This window comes from Balaenoptera ricei, chromosome 20, assembly GCF_028023285.1.
Source record: "Balaenoptera ricei isolate mBalRic1 chromosome 20, mBalRic1.hap2, whole genome shotgun sequence".
NCBI classification, from domain to species: domain Eukaryota; kingdom Metazoa; phylum Chordata; class Mammalia; order Artiodactyla; family Balaenopteridae; genus Balaenoptera; species Balaenoptera ricei.
In genome coordinates this window covers 35193548-35219207 of record NC_082658.1, presented here as the reverse complement: position 1 = coordinate 35219207, position 25660 = coordinate 35193548, and the positions used below count along the sequence as shown (strand labels likewise).

The window sequence follows — 25660 nt, the reverse complement described above, 5'->3', positions numbered from 1 at the left end:
ACCTATTCCTCTGAGAAAGCAGAAAGTTGTTTAATGGTGAAATAGAGCTGACCCCTGACTTGTAGCTGCTTAAATTGGAAGGTGCCACCTGGATGGACGTCCCCCAACCTGTGGTCAAAGCTCTGATCTACTAGGGATGTCAGAGTATGAACCACACCCATGCTGGGGCCTCACCCGTTCCCTCGCCACCAGCCACCTACCCCTTCTTCTGCACAGAATTGTCTTCTGACTTCTTTGGAGGAACAAATGGTCTGAAATATTGAACTGGAAAAAGTGCAACAGGCACACATTCTACTCCCCAGGCCCCTGTGGCAGTTATTTATTGAGGGCCGATGATGTACCAGAGACTATGCATTTATGTCATTAGTTCTCCCCACAACCCTCAGGGGTGGGGAGCCGACCTTCTCACAGATGGGAGATTTAGGTTTAAAAGTGCTTAGTAGCAGTTCAAGGTCACACACTCGTTAAGTGACAGATTTGAACCACTGAGCTCCTCACCAGAGCTCCCTTCTCTCCTGCCACAGATGCTGAGCTCCTTGGCCTGGACCGTGGAACATGAGCGCCAGTGTTTTGAGCTCCCCAGGTGATTCTAATGGGCTGCCTGGGCTGGGAACCACCACTCTACATCAGCCTTCCTGTTAATCAGGGGTTTTTATTCCATCTTGCATCACAGATTCCTTTGGGGGGTAGGGAAGCTATGGATCTCCTCTACAGAAAAATAAATGCTTATACACAAAAAGTTGCATACAGTTTCAGGTAATTATGGAAGTTCTGAAGCTTCTACATGGATCCTCCAAGGTCATGAACTCAAATTAAGGTCAAGTCTGTAAATCCTTGGCTCCAATTACTTGGCTACACATTGGAGTTAGCTGTGAGCCTTTAAGAAATTCAGATTTCCAGGCCCCATCCCAGATGTACTGATTCAGAATCACTGGATCTGCAGTCTTGTAATATGGTCCCAGGTGATTCTTATACATCCAACCAGAAAACAGTCTTTGAACTGGTTTTTGGGAACCACCACTCTAAATGATGCCCATTTGATGGATCAGAACACTTTTCTGTCACTCCTACCAGCTACTTAAGCTCCCGAACCTTCTCTGTTTCTTCTGTAAATGGAGATAACAATTGTCCCTACCTCATAGGGTTGACATGGGATTAAATAAAATATTCCATGCAAGTGTTTAGCACAGTGTCTGGCATGTAAGCACTCAATAAATGTTGATTTTTCACTAATTATATAGTATTATTACTTTATCATCTATGTAATTAATCTGTCAATGGCTTCTTGATGATAGAATTGGGAACAGAATCTAATTTCCAGCAGACTGTCAACAAAAATAAAGGAAAGACAGGAAACAATCCAAAGTTTATTAAACATTAAGAATAACAAGACAGATAAAGGTTTGGACTTAACAGGAATAAACACCACCAATACCATGGTGTACAATTACACTGACCTCAAGTGAACTTGTACCTGTTTAACAGATGCAATCTTTGTGGTGTTGCCAAAAGGATAACGGTGATTATTGTTATGTTCGGTAAGGTGCTCCAAAATGAAAGATTTTATGCCTTAACTATTCGCACACACACACACACACACACACACACACACACACACACACAGATTCCTCTACATACACTTGGCCCTCTGCAAAATGTACTGACTTTAGTTGCCAAATCCAATGCATCAAAATTGAAGACATGGCTTTGCTCATTTAAAAATGACATTGTTAATTGTAGAGAAAGCCTAGAGGAGATCTTGGCCTTCCCAGTGGGGTCCTAGAAGCCCTCAGCAGGAAGCTGGCAGACTGAGAGCAGGTGTCTACCACCTTCTGGGATTGGTCTGATTAACGCTGATAAAGTTTGAGTTTTCCTAAAAGGAACATTAGGGGAAAAGTAGATAAACTCCTTGCGTTTTACAGAATGACCTTTGTTTTACTTTGGGGTGGGGGTGGGAGGTGGGAAGGCCTCTACTTAAAATTCTTCTTGACTCTTCTGAAAACAGACTCAAGACCTTTCAAGTGTACATTTAGAATTATTGTGAGTTCCCTCACAAAACTGGTGAGTTGGAAGGAACCTCCGGGCTTTCTCATACAGCTTCCTCCCCACCCAATGCCAGAATTCCGTCTGCAGGCTCCTCAAACAAATGGTCCTTCTGCTTCAAAGGATGGTTTCACAGCGGTCTGTTGTATTTGAAGATGAAAGGCCTGTCACTATCCTGCTCGCTGTGGGTTTTGAATGGTCAAAAGTGGCCACTTTCTCAAGGGGAGGAAGTGATCACTTACCTCCCTCCCACTCCCTACCTATGTTCTCAAGGTGGCACAAGCAGAAGGATAGGCTGACCAATTTTTGCCTTTCTTTGCAAGTCTAGTCAAAAGAAATGATGATGTGACCTTGTCAGGAAGTCCTAGGCCGCTCATTCCAAATCATGTCTAAATGATGTTGGCATAATATGATTTGGATTCATTTTTAATGGCCAAGTAATTAATCTCTGAAAGATGCTTATGATGAAAAGGTGAAAAATGACAACAGGACTCTTTTAATAGCTTCAGTCTGCAGAACTCATTTGACCCTGGATGATTCAAGTCATTCCAAATTGGGCCGGGCTTCCCATACCATTTAGCAGAACTGCTTTATTTACTAGTTGACTGCCCTGGACAGAACGCAGTGAGTCCAGGGGTTGAGTGCTCATGTGTGTGGTGACAATGACCTACATATAAGGCACCTGTACAGACTCCAAAGCTTTTAAATTTTTAAGACGAGGTAGGTTTCTGAAACCTCCCCTGGCACGCCAAAGAATGTTTTATTATGATCTTCTTATTTCTTCTGCAGAAAACATTTATGATGCTCATTTGATACAAACAACCTAATTTCAGAAAGACCAGTACTCAAATACAGTTTTTTCAGCTACCATTTTAAACGTCAATGAATTTAGATGGTCTTCAGTACAATCCTTCAACACTTCTCCACTTAAAGATGTCATTTGTTTCTGTTTTAGTGACGATTTAACAATTCTGCTGCAATTAGTCTCTTTACCTATAAAAAGGCCAACTCCATGTCCACTTGTTTCTCTGAATAACACTTATTCAGTTCTGCTTAAGTTTGCCAAAGGTCTCGTTTATTTTATTGGTTATTTACCTGAACAATGTATTTCAATTCCAATACTCTCCCATCTCCCACCATAATCTGTAGCTTGGGACAAAATGGATACCTAGCAGGAATATTTTACTATTCAGATTTCCCAAGACTATGACACTATGAGAGAAGCATTGCTGATGGATTGACAAGGAGACCACCAGGTCACTAAAGAATTACATACTCTGGACACAGGAAACTAGAAAATCCCACTGATGAAAGGGTATTTTAATCTTGCGGAAATTTTTTTTTGCAACAACACCAGAATCTCTTGACACAAGTTAGTGAAACAAAAGAACAATCGTCTTTAAAGTCAAAACATCTATCAAATTATAAACCATACACATAGCACCAATATTAACCTTATACTGCATAAGATGCACGTGCCCACAGAGGAGAACAGAATTGTTTGGGATGCTTGCAGTGATGTTCCATTCCAGGAACTCATAATTTTGAAGTGAACATTTTTGTGGCAGATGCTTTTCCTAAAAAACACTGTATCATCCAATAAATATTTGACTAACATCCATTTTGTGCTTTTGGGTGATGTTAACTGACTTCTTTCTGAGACCTAATAGGAAATAAGAAAGCTCCTTAGATGTTTTAGAGCAGAATTTGTCACAGCAAGCTTCGATACTGTTGTAAAATTTTAATTTAAAGCAGAAAACATGCTGATGTGTCAGTGATAGGCTTAAAATATTAAAGACTTCAGGAACACCCAAGCACTTCTTCTCTGTACAACATTGATGAATATATATCTTTGCTATATAATTTTAAAACATGGAATAGTTTTCCTTTTCTCTTTGCTATATATAATATATGTCTTCCAAAATACATCATCAGTATTTATATCTGAAAAATACTGTACAAAAAGAACTTCCTATAATTACTCTGTATAAACATTAAACAATTTAATAATCTCTCCTTTTGGTCTACAGTAAACATTTAAATTGATTGGATTAACCACAGTTTGTGACAACACCATCCCCTTCTGAGATACACCAGTGTCTTTTACATTCATTTTTCAGAAGTCCACTTTATAAGAGCACATACGTTCAAAAGCAAACAGAGAATAAGAAACATAAGCTCCAAAATCATTAATTTATGAAGCATTCAAAAATGACACCACTAGGAAAAAGGGTTTTACAAAACATCAACTTATTAACTTAACTGACTGATTTTTAAAAACGACAAGGTATAATTCACAAAAACATATATATTACAAAAAATGGGGAAAACTGAATCTTAATTGAATTGTATTGAATATCAAGAGGGATGTGGAAAAAGTTAACTAGAAAATTGGGGGCTAAGGGTATGGGAAAGGGGAGAAAACAAAAGCAAACACATCAATGTCAAAAACTGTTCCAAGATGCATTTTTTGGCTGTATACTGATAAGTTAACCCCTCGTTCTTAGACCTGGCATTTCCCTCTGCTTCTCTGTCCTGGGGATGTTCTGGGCATGCTCAAATGCATTACTGTAATTTTTGTTTTTTAAAAGACAGTGAAATTCTTAGGTAGGGAAAATATCCTACGTCCACTAGTAATACTCAGGCAGCATGCTCTAGCGTACAATAGGATTATTGCTTTAGGTACAGACAGTGCAAAAACACACTCTGTGTTCTATGATAGTACTCTTACTTGCCGGGGTTGGTAGAGTTAAAAGGAAACTTAGTAGACAGCAGTAAGTAAATATGGGATCTAATAAATCTAAACAGCACTTTAAATTTGAAGACGATTATCACCAAAACTGAAGATAGGAGGGAAGCAACCTGTAACTGAATGGAGCTGCAGTGTAGTGCTAAATTATTCTGTGCACCTTATTAGCATGGTAACTTACAGATTAAACAGAAACAAGAGTCTGTGGTCTCGAAAACCGAGATCTACTATTTCACCAGGGCCCTTCTTAGTGAACCCAACCAGAGGGTCCTGGAAGAGTAGGTAAGTGCCAACATGAAGCCACGTGGAAAGGGCAGGAGTGGAGAAGGAAGGGGGTCAGGAAACCCACGAGAGGTCTCCGCAGTCCAGTAAAAACATGGCACCTTTCATTTTGGAACTAAAAGACGATGGAGGGCTACCAAAATGGCAAGTGCAAAGGGACGCGCGCGCGCACACACACACACACACACACACACACACCTGCTGACCACACATGAGCACAAGCACATACACACACCCACGCCAAAATGTGAGTCCGTCCTGTTGATGCATCTGGTAAAGTGCTGATGTCGGAAAGGTCGGTAGGTGCGGTGCGATCAACCAGGAGACCCCTGTCCGGGGCCTGAGGCCGCCCGCGGACGCCGGCCTACAGGGGCCCATGCCGGGCCTCGTACTTGGCCAGGATGTTCTTGCACTTGCCCAGCTCCTTGCGCAGGTCGGCCACCTCCTGGCGCAGCGCCGAGTTCTCCTTCTCCAGGAAGGACGCGCGGATGGCGATCTGGTTCTCCTTGAGGCGCCGCGCATCACGCGAGCGCTTGGCCGCCATGTTGTTCTTCCGGCGCCGCGCCCAGTACTTGTCGTCCTGCTCGGGGCGGGGGAAACACACACCGACGCGGTTAGACCTCGGCCCGCGTCCCGCATCCCCACCGGGCTTCCCGCCTCCGGCTCCGGCTCCGGCTCTGCGAGCCGAGGGCACCCGCCCTTCGCCGGGCCGCCTCTCCCGCCCAGCAGAGCGCACGTCCCCAAGCAAAGCCGGGCCTCCTGCACTCCCTGAAGGACAAGCCTAACTCCTTCCCTCTCTTTGCTGGAAATGTTAAACCCTTTTCTTCCCTGGGAGCGTGCTTTCCTGAATAAATTGATACAGTATTGTTGGAAGGCGACCTGGCAGTATCTGCACCGTGCCTCTGGGCTCGCACCCTAGCGCAGTCCTCACGCACGTGCGCACACACGGGCACAAAATTTTTACTGCAGCATTGTTTGTAATAGAAAAAAATGGGCAAAACCCCCTAATTATCAGGAGCTTTAATAACTACATCATGATAGATTCACACAACTGTTAAAAATAAAGATCCAGCTGAACCAGAAAGATGCTAGCGACATATCACTATGTGGGTAGAAACAGTGGCAATTTGCAGGTCAATAGGTTCCTCATCCCACTTTGGTTAAAAAATTATAATAGTATATATTCATAGAAAGAGGCCCAGAAGATTTATACACAGCTATTCAAAGTGGTGGCTTTGGAAGGGGGATTGAAGGAGGGAGCCAAGGAGAGAGGTAGGATCTTTCACCTTTTATTTTATATCCTTCTGAACTACTAGAATATTCTATAATGGGCATGTATACTTTGGCAATTAAAAACAAATAAAAAAATAAAGTTCCACCTGCCACTGTTCAATATACTCATATTGGTGGCTAACATTTAAATAATTTACTCTAATTTCCTGTTTAACTGTTTTCTAGGCTGTCTTAGCCTGAGTGATGTTTAACTGTGGGCAACATGAAAGCAATCCCTCCTTCCCCCCCACCCCCATCACTGCTCCCTCTGCCAAAAAAGGGAAAACCTTCCTAGGAGGACTAAGAAATGTAAGTCTTCTTCCACTTATGGTGCCACCTGGTGGGTTTTGCAACCCCCTTTTTTCAACAACTTGCAACAGTAACTTCCTCAATCCTAGCAAAGCTAATACCTGCAGTTATGTGCCACCCAGAATAAGTGAGTGAGCCAGTTCTTCCCGTCCCCCAGGATTCCAAGAGGCATTTGGCACTGGAGGTCACATGGTTTGAGGCCAAGGCTGCGAGCAAAGTCCAAGGTCAGTGGTCTGTGCCATCCCTGCCATTTACCCTGAGCCAACACTTGCCCAGCACAAAGACAGGAAGTGTGAGACAGAAAGCATGTGCAGACACCTTCTATCTGCCCTTCACAAGCTAGTACTGTTCTCTTATTTATAAACCGCTCCCAGCTTGCTACACATTTCATAATAATGTGTAACAAAGTGAAAAAGGTGATCTTCATAATAGCTAGTACCAGAATTCTTCTTAGAAAGGAGGTTGTCCTTTGGAAAATACCTGGATAATTAAGCTTGGGGCAGGATTTGTTGCTTTCCTTCAGAAAGGGTGCAGAGGAGCTGGAGGAAGGGGAGAGAGACTAGGGCACTGGCCCAGAGAAGCTGGGAGGAGCTAAGAGAGCACAAGACTCCACAGGGGTGAGAGAGCCTAAGGCACATTAACACCAGTGAAACCTCCAGCTCTGATGGAAGTTGTCTGCGTTACATTGTAAGTCCCAATTCCACCCCCTTGGTCAATCAGTGAATCTACCATACTCATCAGTGTTCCCAGGAGTGTAGTTTCCAAGATGATTGGAAAGAGGGGCTGGCTTAGGATGTATCAGAACCTGCACACAGGGGCCGGGGAGTGAAGGGGTACATGAGAACAAGGAGAAGCTGTGTGCGGCGGGCAGAAGGATGGGGAAGAGGTACCACCATAGGCCATGGACTTGGTGGTTTGTGACCAGGTCTTAAGGACCAGGGGAGTCACCAGCTGACCTCAGGGCAACCAATTTCTGAGCTCTTCTCACTTCTAAGGTGCTTTCATTTCCCAGCCTCACCTGTCCACATGTGCAGATGAGCCAGGAAAGGTGTGGAATGGGGACCATCTCAGGTGGGAGGGGAGCTGGGAATAGGAGTGGGGCAGAGGCTGCAGAAGGCAGGCATGATAGGAGGACCGTCCCAGACAAGGAAAACCAGCTTTCCCACCTTTGTCAGCACAGAAATGGGGGGCGGGGAGAGCAGGATATTGAGTGGGGCTGATACATCGCCTGTACCCTTTCCCTCTATCTCCCAGGGGCAGATGCCATCTGGCTATGGAGGTACCTCTACCTGGCAAAGAACTCCTCAGTCCAGTCCCATCTTCTTGAGGGTCTGGTGTTTGATGCCACCTCTGCCCAGCAGGCGCCCCCTGACATGTCAACACTCCCTTTTTCTCACTTGGGGGCAGGAACAATGTCAGTAGCGGCTCACCTTGGAATCCCCAGGCCCTGACATAGGCCTTGGCAGACACTAGCATTTGAAAAATATTTGTCAAGTGAATGAATGGATGTGTGAAAGACACCAAGGCGATTAAAGTGATTCTCAGCTAGGAATCAGTATGCCACCCCTTCATCCTCCTGGGGCTGCCCGCTAACCCAAATGAATGGCTCCAGAGAGAGAGTGCAGGCAGCGGCAGGGAGGGCCGCCTCACTCACTCGGTCTGCTCATCCAGGGCTGGAGGTCACTTGCCCCAGCTCAGTCCTCCTGCCACACGAGAAACATCCTACAGCTCTGCTTCTTGCTTCACCAGTGCTCATGCTCTGTGGCCTGAGACTTTACTCACAACTGAAGGAATCCAGGGACACCTGGCAGGACAGTGTTCCTGCCTGCTCCCGTCACTGGCACGTGAGAAGGCCAGGCCCAGCCATGGTGGCAGTGACATGCATAATTCCAGCACAGACGTTTTTCATGTGGCCTCTTTGTTGCTGAGGTTACCAGGGTAATTAAGTAAGCTTGCTCTTTGCTTTAAATTTGTAAATTTGGAGACCATGTGCAGGTCTGGCTGGAAGTTGTATCTACTACTCAGCAACATCCCTTCAAACTTGCCTCCATTCAAGAGGAAATCCCTACTGAATGGGCTCCCCGGTTTAGTTTAAGAGGCAAGTTCCAAAATGCACACAGAATTGTATGGCTAAGAACACAAGATGAGGAAAAGCATGAGCTGAAAGAAGATGCCTAATCGCCCAGGACCTAATCCCACGGGGCCCCTTTCTTACCCCATCTTAGTCTAACCATCGATTCCCTGACTAGCTTCAATTTTCTGGCGTGTTTACTGTGCACTTTCCTCTTTTGATTCTCAGGGTGACAGCTATTGGTTTGTCACCCAAAGGCTCCCGATGTAGCTCCTGTCAGGGCCAACGTGCTTCAGTGACCTTTCTGGAAGCTAGCCGACTTGGGGACGAGGCTGGGCCTTACACTAACTAGCAGTGTTCACCTCTACCTTTCTGTGTCTCCATTTCCTCAGTGGTAAAATGATCACTTTGGTCTAATGAATCTCTGAGGTCCCTTTTAAAACCCGACATTTTATTTTGTAATAGATTTATTTATTTATTTATTTTTGGCTACATTGTGTCTTTGTTGCTGTGCACCGGCTTTCTCTAGTTGCAGCGAGCGGGGGCTACTACTGTTCGTTGTGGTGAGATGGCTTCTCCTTGCGGTTGCTTCTCTTGTTGTGGAGCATGGGCTCTAGACATGTGGGCTTCAGTAGCTGTGGCACACAGGCTCAGTAGTTGTGGCTCGCGCGCTCCAGAGTGCAGGCTCAGTAGTTGTGGTGCATAGGCATAGCTGCTCCGCGGCATGTAGGATCTTCCCGGACCAGGGCTCGAACCCGTGTCCTCTGCATTGGCTGGTGGATTCTTAACCACTGCGCCACCAGGGAAGTCCCAAAACCCGGACATTTTATGATTCTGCATCACTGAAGGTAATCTGAGGTATTGGATGACAGCAGTGACTTAAATCTGCCGGGTACTTTTTCCTCCAGTGCTCTTTGTATATATGAAAAGCAGAAGTAAATGGTCTAAATCAGTTCCAGGACAATGTCCCAAACTCCCATTTTCCCAACAGGAGTGTCTCTTCGTGTGAACCATATTTAGGTTTCAGAAATGGTGGTCAGCAGTTAGAAAATTATGTCTGCTTCCAATGCCTTGAATGTATACAATCATATTTCTATTGTCCATATGATTGGAAAGTAGCATAAACACAAAAAATTCTAAGCAATGGGTAATCAAAAATGGTTCTATTTTGGTATTAGTAGGCATGGCATAAGTTTAGAAAGAATTCTCTTCCTAAGGTATCATTAAATGTGTCAGATTAATTTTAAGTTGTATCTGATTTCCTAAGGTAAGGCTATTTTCCTTTATAAATAATGTGTGCCTTCAACACAGTAGAGAAAAACCAACCCCAAATTAACCTTTTGTTGAGATACTCAAGTGATCTTTACTTGAGACACAGAGTGAATATTACTTATAAATAGTGTCAGGAAACCCACCAGCTTCCTTAAAAGTCCCACCCTAGCATCCAAGGCTGGCAATGTGGAGAGAGGTCCTGTCTCTGGCTGTTACTCCCTGAGGCCTACAGAGAAATGGCAGCAGTTAATTAGTGTTAAATTCCCAAAGGGAAGGTAACCCTTGGAGACTATGAGGTCCAGATGCCCTTCCCAAATAATTTTTTTTCTCTTTTCAACCTTGAAAGATCCTGGTTTGATTTTATTAGGCTTTCATAGGTTTCCTTGCAGATAGTAATGGGTTTGCTTCCTTCATGGGCTGCAAAGCACTCCATTTTATTGCTTTTGCTTATATCTATGCATTATCAAGATATGAAAGGCGTAGTTCAGAAGACACCCAGAGAGGAAGCAACTTGCCTCGTCACATGCCAAGAAATGGGATCAGAAATCACAAGTCTTTGTTCACTAGCTTGTGTGATTTTCCTGGGGTCACCCTTTTAATCTGCCTCTTGATCCCACTCTCCACTTGCCCACAGCCTAATTACCAGTTCCAATTTACCTTCAGATCATCTGGGATGAAGACTTTGCGAGCTTTCTTAATCATGGGCTGTGGCTTCAGTTCTTCCTCAGAGAACTTGCGTTTGCGAGGGTCAAACATTTCCTGCCCGGGGATGCTGGAGAGGGCAAGGTCGGCCGGGTCTGGCTCATAGCCCACCGGGACCTGGATGGTGTCAGGGTCAATGGGGCTCGGAGTATTGCGGTTGGCTGGCAACAGCTGGCCTGGAACAACACAGGAGTTTTAATTCATGCACGCTCTATGGAGGCCCAGGAGACAGCTACTTGATGATGCTCAGGACGAGGGCAAGAGTCTTAAACTTACTTAAATGTGACTCTAACATCGTTCCTGAGGCACAGCGGGCTGCATGGCTTTACTCATGTCAGATCAGCGAGAACAAGGACCCACATACACATATTCACAAACTAAATTTAAAAATACATGCATTCATTCCGTCCTACAACATATTCATGAAGCGCCAACTATGTGTCAGGTACTCTTTTTTTTACCTTTAAGGTGTTTTCCAGGTGAGTCAGGGAATCAGACCAAAACTAGCCAGTGAGATATAGTGAAGGGATGAAAGGAAACCACACGTGCTTCCAGAGTGTGGGGGGAAAGGATGTAACCCGAAGCAGGTTAGGGAACACTCCGAGAGAAGATGCTTGGTATAGCAGCATCTTGAGACACACAGTAATTAGCAAAAAAGGTAATCCAGGGACAAATACAAGACAGAGGGTTGCATTTTTGAGGAACCACAAGTAGTCTTGGGTAGCTGTATCAGAACACAAGATGGAAAGGAGAGAGGCATAAATGCAAGAGATGTGGTCAAGGAAGGTGGGCAGTAGGGATGTTATAAAAGGCCTTGAATGTCACTGAGGGGTTCTGAGCACTGAAGTGATAAGCAGAGCTGAAGTGTGGAAAGAAGTGTGAGGAGTGAACCGAAGGGGGCAGGACTGGAGACAGGAGATGAGCTACCAGGCTGTGGTGCTAACCATGTGTGCATTCAAGGAATATTGAGCAAAATGGAAAAGACGCAATGGAGATGATCTAACTTCCACTTGACAGTTCTGCAAACCAAACCACTGAAACGCACAAAGGTCCTCGAAAAAGGGTTGACTGCATTTCGGAATAACAGACTGCAGCATTTATGTGGGGAGCTCTGAACCTCAACTTCTAGTTTCATTTGAATTTTACAATCACCCCTTTCACGCCCAGAGAATAAATGAGAGGATACAGCTCAGCTCGGTTTAGCCCATGTCCTCTTCTCCCTCACTGCTGAAGGCTGGACGCCATGTGGAGTATCCTGTAGGTGCCATTAGACACTACCCCGGGTTGAAGGGCAAAGCCATCGACTTGCTTTCTGGCTAACCTGTGAAACCAGGCTTGTCTGTTTTCCGGAAAGGCCTGGTGGGGAGCTTGCAGAATGAACGTTCTGGGGACCTTTTGGTCCCCACTCTGCTTTGAGCTCTCTTTGTATTCTGCTTGCCAAAGAGGAAGAGATGGGTCCCAAGGCATTGGCAGAGGATGGAGATTTCTCATTAGCCACGCTCAGTTCAGCTCCAGCTTCTAGAGGCTGCTGAGCTCTGCACTGGATGGTGTCAAGCTAGATTTGATCTTGTGCCTCTCGACATTGCCTCAGAAAATGGACCATATCTGAGTCAAACGGGTATTTTACTTTCCCTTTAGAAACTCTCTTTGAACTTAATAATAAAACTACCCAATGCCCTCTCAGTTCAACCACCACGCCCCATGCGTCACCCCCGCATCACATACACAGACCCACAGGTAGATACACCCTCTGCTCCCCTCTGGAAGCATCTCTTAATTAATATTTCCCAAATCTAATTGCTCAAAGTTACTTCAAGTTCTTCCCTAGTACTTCAGTATCCTGTTAATTATGTTGTATTTAAATCCCCTTTATTGATTTATACATGTTAAGGTTTACACACACACCCCACCTCCTCTACCAGACCACATGGTCTTTCATGTTTTCTCTATTTTATCCCCACCCCACTCCTCACGGTGGTGCCTACTTCAGAGTTCTGCTTCTACAAAGAATACTCCTCATTTAATGGGGGCCCTCTGAGATGCTGGGCGCTGACATTCATTCATGAACATTCTAACAATAACACTCCACATTTAGGCAGAAGCTTTATCTGCATTCTTTCTCTCGAGCCCTTTCTTCCAATGGAAGTAGGTCAGCCCTACCTGCAGCACAGAGAAAACCTAACTGGACCACAGATGAGTCAATTGCTTTCAATAGCTTCCCCAGCATCACAGAGCAACCAGCAAAGGACATGAGAAACACAGCTGGGTCTCTTTTCTCCCAAGATATCCTTGCATCATCTTGTTTGTCTATATTTTCTACTGTATTAACTCTGCTGGACTCATTTTTCCCCCTTTATTCCTAAATGTCCACAGTATCACTGAGTAACAGGGAGGAGGATCTTTATTATTTTGTCCTACCTTTTGTGGATTTGCAAATTTTTAATATAAGAATTTTCAAGTTAAGAATGCATCATTACATTAATTTTTTAAACTACCAAAGATGTTCATTGCAAAATCTCAACAAATGCAGAAATGTGTCTCCCTTGCCCCCAATCTACCTTGCTGCTCTTCCCAGAGGAGACCACCCTTAACTGCTTGGTGTGAACCTCTCAATCCTTGGTTTTTACATATAAATGGTTTAACCCAAATAGGATTATACTACCCACAGATATTAAATTACTTTTTCAATATACCAGTATACCATATGCAATTTCCCATGTTAGTACAAACAGAACTACGCTGTTCTTTTTAAAGGGTGAGTAGTATTCCGTAGCTTGGATATGTAACAATTTACTTAATCATTCCCCAACGGAAGGATTTTTAGGTATGTGAGTATTTTTATAGAAGGGATGTCTAGAAGTGAGACTGCTCATGCAAAAGACATGTATATTTTATATTTCTAAAAGCATTGCTAAATCTTATCTATTTATAGTTGCACCAACATTCCTAAGAGTGCATTTTTGTACAATTAAATATTAATTTTTAAAATGTTGCCAATCTGATATATACAAATATCACTATTGTTGAATTTACATTTCCTTGTTACTAGTGAGACTGAGCATCTCACATATCTATTGGATCTGTTTCTTCTCCTGTATACCACCCTCTTCATATCTTTTGCTTCTTTTTAAAGGATTTTGTTGCTTATTCATTTGTAAGAATTCTTTATAGAAAGAACTCTTTATAGATGATGGATATAATCCTTTCATCTGTTTTATTTGTAGAAAATATTTTCTCCCAGACTGTTTGTTTTCTAACTTTGCTTATAGAGTTTTGCACTATTGATGAGATCTTACACTGTAATATGGTAATAATGTCTTAAAATTTTTTCCTTTATGGCTTCTAATTTCATACCTTCTCTATCCCCAAATTACATTATATGCATGCACGTATACAAGTATGTATGTATACATATACACGTGTGTACATACATGTGTGTACATATATTACTCTATACTTTTCTCTAATACAACTATAATTAACTTATATTTTTAGGATTTTGAATCACCTAAGATTTATTTTTGTATAAAGTACATGCAAGGGGCTTTACACAGTATTCTCCAAGTGTCTTAATATAATGGTAAGTAAGGTTTGATATTTGATAGGGTAAGTTCTTCCCTCTTTATTGTTCTTTTTGTAAAATTTTATTCAGTATTCTTACACTCTTCTCTATGAATTTCAGGATATATTAAGTTATATTTAAAATTATTAATGGAATTTTTGAATGAAGATTGCATGAAAGCCATAGGTTAATTTAGGGACAACTGATACCTTTTAAATATTCAATATAACCTTAGTATACGCTCCAGTTTTATTTTTTGTTCTTTTTCTTACATCTTTAAGTTTCACAGTTTTCTCCACTTTAAACTTTCACATTTTTTGCTAAGTTTATCCCTTCAATGTTTTCTCATAGTTGTTGCTAGTGTAAATTTCCCTTGTTAGACTTACTAATTGGTTACTGCTGACATATAAGAAGCTGCTGGTTTTAAAATGCTGGGTTTATATCCAGCCACTTTACTCCCTTATCAGTTCTAATAGTTCTAACTTCTCTGAGTTTTCTAGGTAAATAATCTTTTCTGCCTCTAGAGACAGTTGTTGCCTCAGTGTTTATAATTCCTACCTAAAAAAACACCTCACTGCGCTGGCTGGGATCTGCAAGGCAATAGGTAAAAGGGATGAGACTGGAGGTCCCCTCTTGTCCCAGACTTTAATGAAAAAACTTTTAATGCTTCATATGCTTAAGGTCTATTATAGAATCCTAGCAGATAACATTTTGACAAGCTAAGGCATTTCCAGCCCTTCCAGCCCTACTGCACTGAGAGTTGTTTTTTTTAAATCAGAAATCACATATTAAATTTCCTCAAATGACTTTTTTAGTATCTGTTGAGATGATCATGTGGTTTTTTCCTGTATTTGTTAAGTCTAAGCTTGGTATTTCTCCAAGGCTTTCTTTGAAATATCAGGGGTGGACAGGATCAACCCCATGGTGTAGACTCTGCAGTTTGCTGGAACACTGTTTTCTTCTTTTTAAAAGCATCTTAATGAAAGTCACTTCCAGGAGAGCCAAGGAGGATTTCTGGTGGAAAGGGTGGAACAAAGGGCTTAAATCTAGAAGATTAGAAGTTACCTTCAAACCCAAAATTGGCCTCCACTTTTGTCACAGAGTAGGCATGTCTAAACCTCCAAATAGCATAACTGAAGATAGGCTGTTTCTTATTCTTACATACTTAAAAAGAATTTAGCATCTCACGTTCAGTTAGCTGATAAGCTAGAAGTCATCAATGAATGGGTACAGCCACAATCTGTGTTCCGTGTCCCAATCTCAAGTTGATGGTTTATATCTTTAGTTTATGGCTGCATCAAAGTAATAAACTGTAGCTACATTTACGACTTAACCCTCAAGACTAATTACAGCATCTCCAACCTTTCTGACGTGCTCCCCATTCAGGAAGTTAAACACAGCCGTACTGTCAGGACAGACACCATATCCTAGTGTTACCACTGACGAGCATCAGCCAGCTGATGAACATTATTCTCTATAAAGAATGCTGAGAAGAGAGAAAATGATTTGGTTTTGGCCAATGGTTTCTCTATTAGAACTGATGGGTGAAATTCCTTGTGATTCAGTTTGGTTCATGATCTTCCTCTCCTTCCCATAACCAGTCTGTGGTCTGTTTGCTTCTCACGACCTCTTTGACCCTAGAGAGTCATAATTTGAGTTTGAAATAGCACTTCTGACCCTCTTTGTACCAACTGCTTTCAGAAGAAAACCATCATCAGGGCTCCCTTCACAGCAGAACACCCTGCTTCCGAGAATCCTTACGTTACAGGGTGCCAATTAACTTAGAAGACTGCAGTAACACTTGAGGGTATGTAAAGAGTTACCATACTAGGTACAGAGATTAAATAAAGGCCTCAAAAGTACACCCTAAGGATGCAGGCTTTCTGAACTCTGAGGCTGATTTAGCTAGTCTCTATTCCGATGGCAGGAACCTGGTAACTTGTCCAACAAGCACTCTGCAAAGGCAACAGTGTCCTAATAGCCAGAGGTCTCATCCCTCCCTCTACCCGTGTCCTGTTCCACGTGACTTTGCAGTTCCAGGCTGAGTCTATTTCCCCACCCCTTGAATCTGGGCTGGCCTTGTGACATGCATTGGCTGACAGAATGTGGCAGAAGTGACAGAGTGTCAGTTCTGAGGCTGGGCCTAAAGAGTTTTTGCATGTCCTGCTGCTTCTCTGCAGCACTTTCGTCACCACCACATACATGCTTGGTCTAGCCTCCTGGGGGCGGCGGTGAAGGGCACGTGGGGCAGGCCAGTCTAGGTCAGCCCAGTTCACTTGTTCCTGAGATGTGCGAGTCCAGCCAAGATCAGCAGAGCTACCTGACCAACCCACAGCAATTTCAGACGAGTGAACAATAAACCCTCATTTGTGTATGCTACCAAGTATTTGTGAGTGTTTGGTAAACACTGTCATGGCAAGAGAGGACTGATCTACAAGCTGAGCTAGTATATTTGGGGACATGCTTATACAATAACATTAATATCACAGTAAGGTTTTAAAATGTACCGGGTAGTGGTTAAGCTGTGAAGTGAGTCAGACTTAGGTTTGATTTCTCATTCCGCCACCTATACGGTATAAACTTGGGTGTTTGTGAATAAAGGACCAGAAAGAAATATTCCGCATTTCCTAGTAAGGTCTGTTGTGAGGACAGGAACTACTGGTGAATTTTTTTCCTTTGTTTAAACCTACCTCTTGGGCTTCCCTGGCGGCGCAGTGGTTGAGGATCTACCTGCCAATGCAGGGGACACGGGTTCGAGCCCTGGTCTGGGAAGATCCCACATGCCGCAGAGCAACTGGGCCCGTGAGCCACAACTACTGAGCCTGCGGGTCTGGAGCCTGTGCTCCGCAACAAGAGAGGCCGGGATAGTGAGAGGGCCGCGCACCGCGATGAAGAGTGTCCCCTGCTTGCCGCAATTAGAGAAAGCCCTCGCACAGAGGCGAAGACCCAACACAACCAAAAAATAAATAAATAAATAAAAATTAAAAAAAATAAATAAACAAAACAAAACACCAATTAAAAAACTAGAATTTAAAAAAAAAAACCTACCTCTCTTAGTTCCAGTTTTTTCATCTGCAAATGGAGATTACAATGCCTGCCTCATAGGGCTGTGTGAGAAATGAATGAGACAAGATATATATAGAGTGCTTAACATAATGCACAGTGCCTGGAAAGCAATCAGTAGTCTCCATATAAACACAAATATAAAGTATAGATACTGTGGGGAATTCCCTGGTGGTCCAGTGGTTAGGACTCAGCGCTTTCACTGACATGGCCCGGGTTCGATCCCTGGTTGGGGAACTAAGATTCTGCAAGCCGCAAGCCAAAATATATATAGAGATAGACAGATACTATGATCCCAGATACTTTTAAAAATATCAAGTAAAAAGAGTGCCTCCTCATCCAAGCCGGCACGGTCTCTCCCTTGAGTATCTCTTCACATCCTCCTAACTGCTCCCCCTTCTTCCACTGGAGTCCCCACAATGCACTCTCCACACAGCCACCGGGAAACATTCTAAAAACAGAAACCTATGCAGGTCACCCCCTACCTCAAACCCTCCAAAGGCTTTGCACTGCCACACACAATAACACTCAAGGCTCCTCCTTACCCCACATGCCCAGCCATGCCAGCCTTCCTTCTGCTCCTCACCTGCCCTAAGCAGGGACCCCCCTCCCCCAAGGCCTGTGTCCTTAGTATTCCCTCCACCTAAACACTTTCCCCGTGCTCTCTGCCTGCCTGGTCCTTCTGCATGCTTTAGACACCAGTTCAAATGCCACATCTTCAAACCCTCTGACTTTCCTCTGCCCCAACTCACCACCTATCAAACCACCCTGTTTCATTTCCTTTGCAAAATTTATCTCCCCCCCAAATTATCTTTTGTATTTGTTTGACCTTTGTCAGTGACCTCCTTCCATTCGCATGTAAGCTCCAGGGAACGGGGACCTTGTCTTCTTTGCTGCTGCATCCCTGGCTTCTAGAAGGAGTCTGCATGGAGAACATGCTTAGTACTAACTACTGAGTAACTGGAGATAAACACCCCCGGTTCCTAACAAGGACTGTTGTGGGGAACAGGGACTATTTTTTCTTTTTATTTGTTGTATTTTTCAAATTGTCTATAATGAGCAACGTTTACTTTCAAAGACAGAAATAAAAATTATCCTCTAAAAATGGACTTTGCTTCACTTTGCACATATATAACCTTCAAGAGGCTGTGTTAAATACTGTCAAGAAAAGACCATTCAAACCCCCAGAAAGGAAGAAGAGGAGGAGAAAGAAAAGGCTTAACCAAAGATTATATTAGAAAGTGTCCTTCTCAACTCCAGCGACTGGGAATCTGTCATAACCCTGAGACTTTTCAAGTGTCCTGAGCCTTACTCAGCTGATACACTGACTTCAAGGCAAAAACAAATCCCCCCCCCACCGCCTCTCTCTCTCTCTCTCCCTCCCTCTCTCTCTCTTTCTCCTCTCCTCTTCTCTCTCTCTCTCTCTCTCACACACACACACACACACACACACACACACACACACACACACACACTTCATTTGTGCCATATCCAGACAAGGTGCCCAGTAAGTGCCGTCTGTGATTGTGGAACAAATACACTGAAAGGTCCTCTGTAAAGATTGCTTTGATCAAAGCAGCTCTTTTCCAACAACTCTCTCCACACAGTAACAGGCTGTCAACAGAAATATGGGTAAAGCACAGCACTGAGGAGCCAGCCCAATCCATTACGTGTGAACATTAGGAAGGGTCTGTCTGTTACCATTTACTGAGAGGGCGAATGAAGTGCAGCCCCGTGGGCTGGCAGACAAGCCTCCCCTGCCCGCTGAGTAACCACTGTTAGTCACAGTGACGAGTGGCCGGGAGGAGCACCCCCTCGCCAAGGCCCTGCCAGTGTATCACCTCACTTAATCCTCAAGATAGCTGTGTGAAGGTGGAATCATTAGTAACCCCATTTTCCAGACAGTTTAAGACATGCTCAGAAAGCTAAATGATTTGCCCAAGGTTGCCCAACTAGTAGATGAAACAGAATCTCACCTCCTGACTCTTCTGATTCTAAAGCCCAAGTTCTTAATCATGTAAATGCTTCAAAGGAAAGCAAGGGACTGTGTGCTTCTCAACTGAGAGTTCTGCATCAGGACCTGGGTCTCCTGGCCTCAAGTACAACGTTCCACTGACCCATCAGCCCGCCCCACATTTTATGGATGAGGAAGTGGAGGGTCAGAGGTGAAATCTGCCCCCGACACCCATACACAAAGTCATGCAGCCAGAAAGCTGGCGGGAGGTTGGTGGAGTTCAGTCTCCCATGGCCCACCGGGTTCCTGGGCAGCAGATGGTCCCCCAAGGAGGCAGGAATGCCTCCGGCTATGGACAAGAGCCCCAGGAACTTACGGGCAGCCAGCCACCCCATTTCCTTTCCGTCCCTTCCCTCCTCCACTACCTCCGTCCTCCTGAATGGCGAGCTCCTGCCAAGGGCACTCCTTCAATGACAAAACAACTAATGACCCTCAGGGCTAGGGCTCCTGTCAACACTACATCTCACTCAGGCATCTTTAAAGAGCTTCTGGATAGCCAGAGACCACGCCTCATTTATTCTGTTATGGGCTATGGCTGCAGAGGCCACGTCATGGGGGAGGCATGTTTCACGTCTATACCCTTGAATTATCAGTATGCCAATTAATACTGGGTCTGGGTTTGGGCAGAGACAGCTGGAACACTGTTCCAGGCTCCTGCTCCGGCCTTCGTCCCTCACTTTGACCCGTCCTGGGAGATGGCCCGGTTCATCAGAAAGCACAGACAGACTTGGACTCACGGTGCCTTTGCCCCCAAACAGCTCTGTGGCCTGGGGCCAGCCACTCCACCATGCAGAGCCCTGCTCCCTCCTCTGTCCGCTGGGGCTGGCTGGGATGGGCAGGATGTGGGGAGGCCACTCGGGGGCGGGGGTGTGGAGTCCGCACGTCCCTCCCTGAGCCCCCCAGCACACACCTCTCTCCAGCTGCAGCCCAAGAAAAGCCTGCTGGACGTCACCAAGTGTGACCCATGTCCAGGACCAGCACGCTGCTCTGGGATCGTGCACCAGTACCCAAAATGGCCCTGACTTGACTTGGCAGAGGCTGCCTGATCTGGCAGAGGCTGGGACTGGATTAGCAAGGCCTCTCATTCCAAGGGTGTGGATCGGCGCGTGTCTTGCCAGTGGAGTCAGCAAGAAACCTGCCTCCTTGAGGTGAACTTGAGAGGCGAGAGCAGAGCGGCTCAGAGCCACGCCCGCTGGCAGTCAGGGACATGGGGCAGATCAGTTCCATCCAGGGGTCAGGGCACTGTGGGCCCCCTGGCCACCACGCCACTGTCCCCAAGACAGAGCAGCAGAGTCCCCTCCACCTGCTCTCCCAGGGACTGAGAGCCTCTCCCCACTGCTGTCACAGCACCTCCGTGTGCAGACAAGTAATAGGGTGGCCAGAAATGTACTCACAGTGCCAGAGACCAAAGCCTGCGTGAACTGGATTTCAGATCTTGCGACACTGACCCCCACCCCTGCCTCGCCACAGGTGCGTAGGGAGTGTCATAAACTGGAAACAAGGTGCACTGTCCCTCCCCCACACACACTCATGTCCCTGCGCCACTCCACCCCAAGTCATGGAACATGCATGGCTGGAGAAAAGCAGGCCTCCTGGTTTCCTCTGCACTTGTAGGAAACGCAGGTGGGTGAAGACCTGGGAAACGCAAGGTTGAGTCCCACCAACTGCCTGCTTGCCAGTCTTCAAATGCTCTGTGCAGCAGCCATCCCTTCTTTTTTATTTTATTTTTATTTATTTATTTATTTTTGGCTGTGTTGGGTCTTTGTTGCTATGTACAGGCTTCGTCTAGTTGTGGCGAGCGGGGGCTACTCTTCGTTGCGGTGCGTGGGCTTCTCATTGCGGTGGCTTCTCTTGTTGCGGAGCACGGACTCTAGGTGCGTGGGCTTCAGTAGTTGTGGCATATGGGCTCAGTAGTTGTGGCTCACAGGCTCTAGAGCTTAGACTCAGTAGTTGTGGTGCACGGGCTTAGTTGCTCCACGGCATGTGGGATCTTCCCGGACCAGGGCTCGAACCCGTGTCCCCTGCATTGGCAGGAGGATTCTTAACCACTGAGCCACCAGGGAAGTCCCCGCAGCCGTCTCTTCTGAGAGAGCAGAGGCCCAATCCTCCCAAGGCTGTAACAGTGACAGTGGCTATAATCCAGAATGGCCACTTCAAGCCCTTCTGCAACTCCACATGCTAGAGGATAAGGAACAAGAGACATCTGGAGAGGATAAAGTGGGGACTAGAGTCCTAACCTCAGGCCCTCCTCAGAGCCCCCATGTGTGCACGGTGGTGATGTCAGCTTTCCAGGCAGGAGCAGAGGAGAAGCTCCTGCCTGCATTTACATGCTGCATCTGGACTTGGTTCAAGTGCACGCTGAGTATCTACAGCCTCATCCCACCCTCCCGACAACCCTGCGAAGCACGTAGGGCCCATGGGCACATTTTACCAACGGAGAAATTGAGCCACTAAGCAATTTACTGAGGTCCCCCTAGGCTGGGGCTACCTTCTTATCAAGCAGAGAAACAAGCTCTCCATACCTGGAGGCTCTTTCCATATTTAATGACAACATGCGCCGCTGGAATCAGCACCACCTAGGTCCCTGGAGTCTCTTTAATTGTCTGAGTTGGTGAAAATGTGCAGGCCTAGTCATTTGAAACCCGCAGTTTTCAAAGTGCTGTCATGGTGAGTTATTAAACTGACTATTCTCCTTTGGGCCATGTGAGTTTTTTGTTTGGATTTAGAGGAGTGAAGCAGAGCATGAGGTAAGTGCAGGGCTTGCTGACGTCCACTGTGAACCCAGGAACTGACTGCAAACAAGTGGCCCACACTCTCCTGAGCAACACCCTTCCTCCTCTCTCAACCCCCCAGCCAGTCCAAACAAACATAGGAAGAAAAACAGAATTGTTTTAAAGCCTGAGTTTCCGGATGAACATGAATAGGATTCAGGTGTGTCTGTGGTTCTGCGGCTGCTCAAGGAGATCCACAAAAATTCCTTCCTGTGCGAGTCTCCAAGTTGAGTACCCAAAAGTAAACAAGCTTTTCTAAAGCCTCCTGCCTTGGCGCCTGGCCAGTGCTCTCTGAAATTCTCTCACCCCAAAGTTCACAGAGAATCCTGCACTAGTCTGGGCGCTGCTGGTCATGGCCTCCTGCTCAGTGTCGTCCCAAAGCCAAACTCATCCTCCAAGCTCCCAGGGACCATCAGCCTGAGAACTGTCGTCTCCTTTCCGTCAGGCTCTGAACTTTAACCACACCCCTCTCATGCAGAAGGATCGGAATCCAGAGACCATGCCAGTTACGGGAACTGTGGGGGAGACTCCCTGGGCTTCGGTTTGACCACCCGTTATATAATGGGACAAGAGTTTGGGATGACAGCAAAGGCTCATTCTAGCTCTTGCAATAAATTATCCTTAAGTTCAGTGAAGGTTTTCTGCTGTAGTTCAGATCCCTGTCACAGGCCAGGGCAGGCCATTCCTCTGAGGACCTGGACAAATTCAGTGCCTTCCTCACTGGCCTCTATGCCACCTGCAATCCTGTCCTGCACCACGACCACCAGGTTCCTCTTCCTGGAACATCTCTACCATGATCAAAGGCAGCAGTGGCCTCCCACTGCCTCCCAGTCCAAGCTCTCCATCTGGAGGTCAAGGACGTCCTCACTCCCACCTCTGTTCTCTGCTCCAGGCACACTGGTCAGCCTTGTGTCCTGGACATTCTCGCTTCTCATCCTCTCCGCCTCTACCTGTCGCACCATCCCTCAAGGCCTAAGTCAAGTCCTCCTCCCGCTGACTGTCCCAGTGTTGGTGACAACTTCCAACTTCCCTCACATTTAATATCTATATCCTCTTGCACTTAAGCATATGCTGGCCTGGAAGTTTTATCAGGTTAAGTGACTCTACAGCTTTTAAGCAATTATCTATTCTCAAACTAGACTGGAAATCTTTTCAGGCAAAGCCCTTGCCAATGCCTCACATAGAAGATGATTAACAAAGGCTTGTTGATTAAAACACTGATTTGTTTAACAAACATATATTGAGACATACTATGGACTAAGCTCTGGAAATATATAAATAAAACCCACGCCTGGGAGCACACAGTCTGGAAGTGGAAATAGGTAAGCTAACAGGTGTTCATAGTACAGGTGCTAAGTGCTATGGGAGGGCTTTGCCCAGGGAACCAAAGGGTGGAGTCCAAAGGTGCATCACTAATCCAGATCCTTGGAGGCAGTGCAGGGGCATCAGGAAATGCTTCTCAGAGGGAGTTGGCATCTTGGTGGATTCTTGAAATTGGCCAGGAAGTAAAGAGATAAGGGGTAATCAAGGCAGAGGAACAGAATCTGTGAAGGCATGAAGATGTGACAGAACTCATGGGCCAGGCAGGGAACTGAAAGCAGTTGGTAGTTGGAGCTCAGAGGGCAAGGAGAGGGGTAGGAAGAGTTGAGACCAGACAGAGAGGGGCCCTTGATGGTCAGATCTTATCCTCAAGGGAATGGTGAGCAATCGAGGAAATAACGCTGTGGCAACCAAGAGGAGAAGGCATCAGAGGGGAGACAGGAAATGGTGAGAGGTTCGCCCACATCAATGGCAGAGGACCAGGTAGATTTAAGGGTTATTAATGAGGTGGGATCAATATACGTCTCAGTCAAGTCCATATAGGGGAGAGAGAAGGAGAGAGCAAGATTCACTTTCAGGTTTCTAGCTTGGACAGCCAGAAAGGAGGTGGTAAAATTCACTGAGATACGGAATACAGTGTCCTGAGCACATTCAGAGGAAAAGGCAGCATCTGATTGTGGATCCATCAAGTCCAAGGCACCTCTGGGCTACAGATATAAAGATGCTAAAGGACGTGGATCTCAGCTTTAAACATGAGTCCAGGCTGCAGGAGAGCAATCCTAACTAGAGATACAGATTTCATAGCCTTGAGATTCCCCCAGGAGAGAATACATGTAGAGCAAGAAGAAAACCAAAGACAAGGCCTTGGGGGACCCGGGACATCTTAGAGACGGGTAGATGAAGAGGACTCCGTGGACAGCACTTTAGAGGAGCCAGAAAGGCAGGAGGTAAACTAATCCTTGGATAGGCTGGTGCAGTGGGACTGACCGAGGAAGGGTTCTCCTAGCTATGTTATCAACCCCTCACAGGCAGTCCCTGCGCCGCCAAACCAGGGAGCTGTATCAACTCCACTGAACAGAGGAGAAGCAATCAACCAGCTTGGGTAACTTGCCCAAGGTCAAACAGCTAGTGAGTTGGAAGAGCCTACGTTCAAACCAGGGCCAGCTCCAAAGCCCTAACCATCCTTTCTACACTTCCACTGCCACCCGCACGTGCCCACCCACAAAAGTAATGCCACAGGCTGGTAGCCAACAATTCCCTTCAAGCAGCCCACACCTAGACCCCACCTGTGGCAGGAATCCTGGGGCTCTGACATGGTCCTCAGGACGTTCCTGTCTGCTCTGCCTTCTCTGGGGGAGATCTCTGTGAGGGGTGTTGAGCGACCCAGCCTATTATGTTGTTGGCCTGTGACATCTTTTTCTACTCTTGGTCTAGAGAGTGTATGTTGTGGGGTGGAGGGCAGGGGCTATGGAGAGAGAGGGAGGGTGATAGATTAAAATGCCTGTAGACACCCCCTCCAGCCTACAACAGAGAGGTCTGTAACGCAGGCTGTGTATATAACACGGAATAGGGATGTTCTCTTCCTCTTCCTTTATTAGTTAACGATAATTCTGAAAGGTTACTAAATAACTATTGCTAGGCAACAGAAGCTGCGGTGGGGGTGAGGGGTGGCGTTACGCTAAGTCAGGGATCTGGATTCTTGGGGGGAAAATCAACTTAATTCCACAGAGTCAGCTGGTAACTAAACACAGTGGATTCTGTGCCCCCCAGTGTCTCATCCGGGGTGAGGTGAGCACTGCCAGCCTCTGCAGCAGCTGCCAGGCACTCTGCTTCCTGTAGGTACTCATCGGTCTTGTTATCGCCTGACCGGCATATACATTTGTGATGAGGTATCACGGGAGGAATTCTATTTTAAAGAAGTGACAGCTCGGTCTCAGTCATCTGGGCAGAGGAAAAGGGAAGACTAAAGAGCAACATATACAGTTTCCAGTGATCTATAATCTGAATCAACATTCAACGAGCATGCGTCATGCGTCTGATTTTACATCCAGATGCAAGCCAAGACTTGGGAAAAGGCGTACACGCAGGTTTTCTCAAATAACTTCAAGTCCCACACAAGGGGAAAATGGCCCAACAGCCACTGATTTTGACAAGGAATATAAATGGAGGGGCTTACTGAGTGCAGTTCTTACGACCACCATGTTGGTGCGGGATAAAGGGAGCCGCAGGT

At 45.7% G+C, this 25660-nt stretch overlaps 1 protein-coding gene across 3 annotated transcripts in view; it reads right to left on the bottom strand.

Moving 5' to 3' along the window:
* Positions 1–1347: 1347 nt before the first annotated feature.
* The window catches only part of HLF (HLF transcription factor, PAR bZIP family member), a 54054-nt gene continuing 29741 nt past the window's right edge, over positions 1348–25660 (bottom strand). The window contains exons 3-4 of one of the 3 annotated variants that reach the window (XM_059907572.1): positions 10656–10876; positions 1348–5657 (exon numbers count right to left, since the gene is read on the bottom strand). In XM_059907572.1, coding sequence (XP_059763555.1) covers positions 5439–5657; positions 10656–10876 — 440 coding nt within the window. In that variant the 3' untranslated portion in view covers positions 1348–5438. Of the gene's footprint in view, positions 5658–9653; positions 10225–10655; positions 10877–25660 lie in introns of those variants that run through there. The other 2 variants (XM_059907573.1, XM_059907574.1) reach the window with 2 other exon arrangements.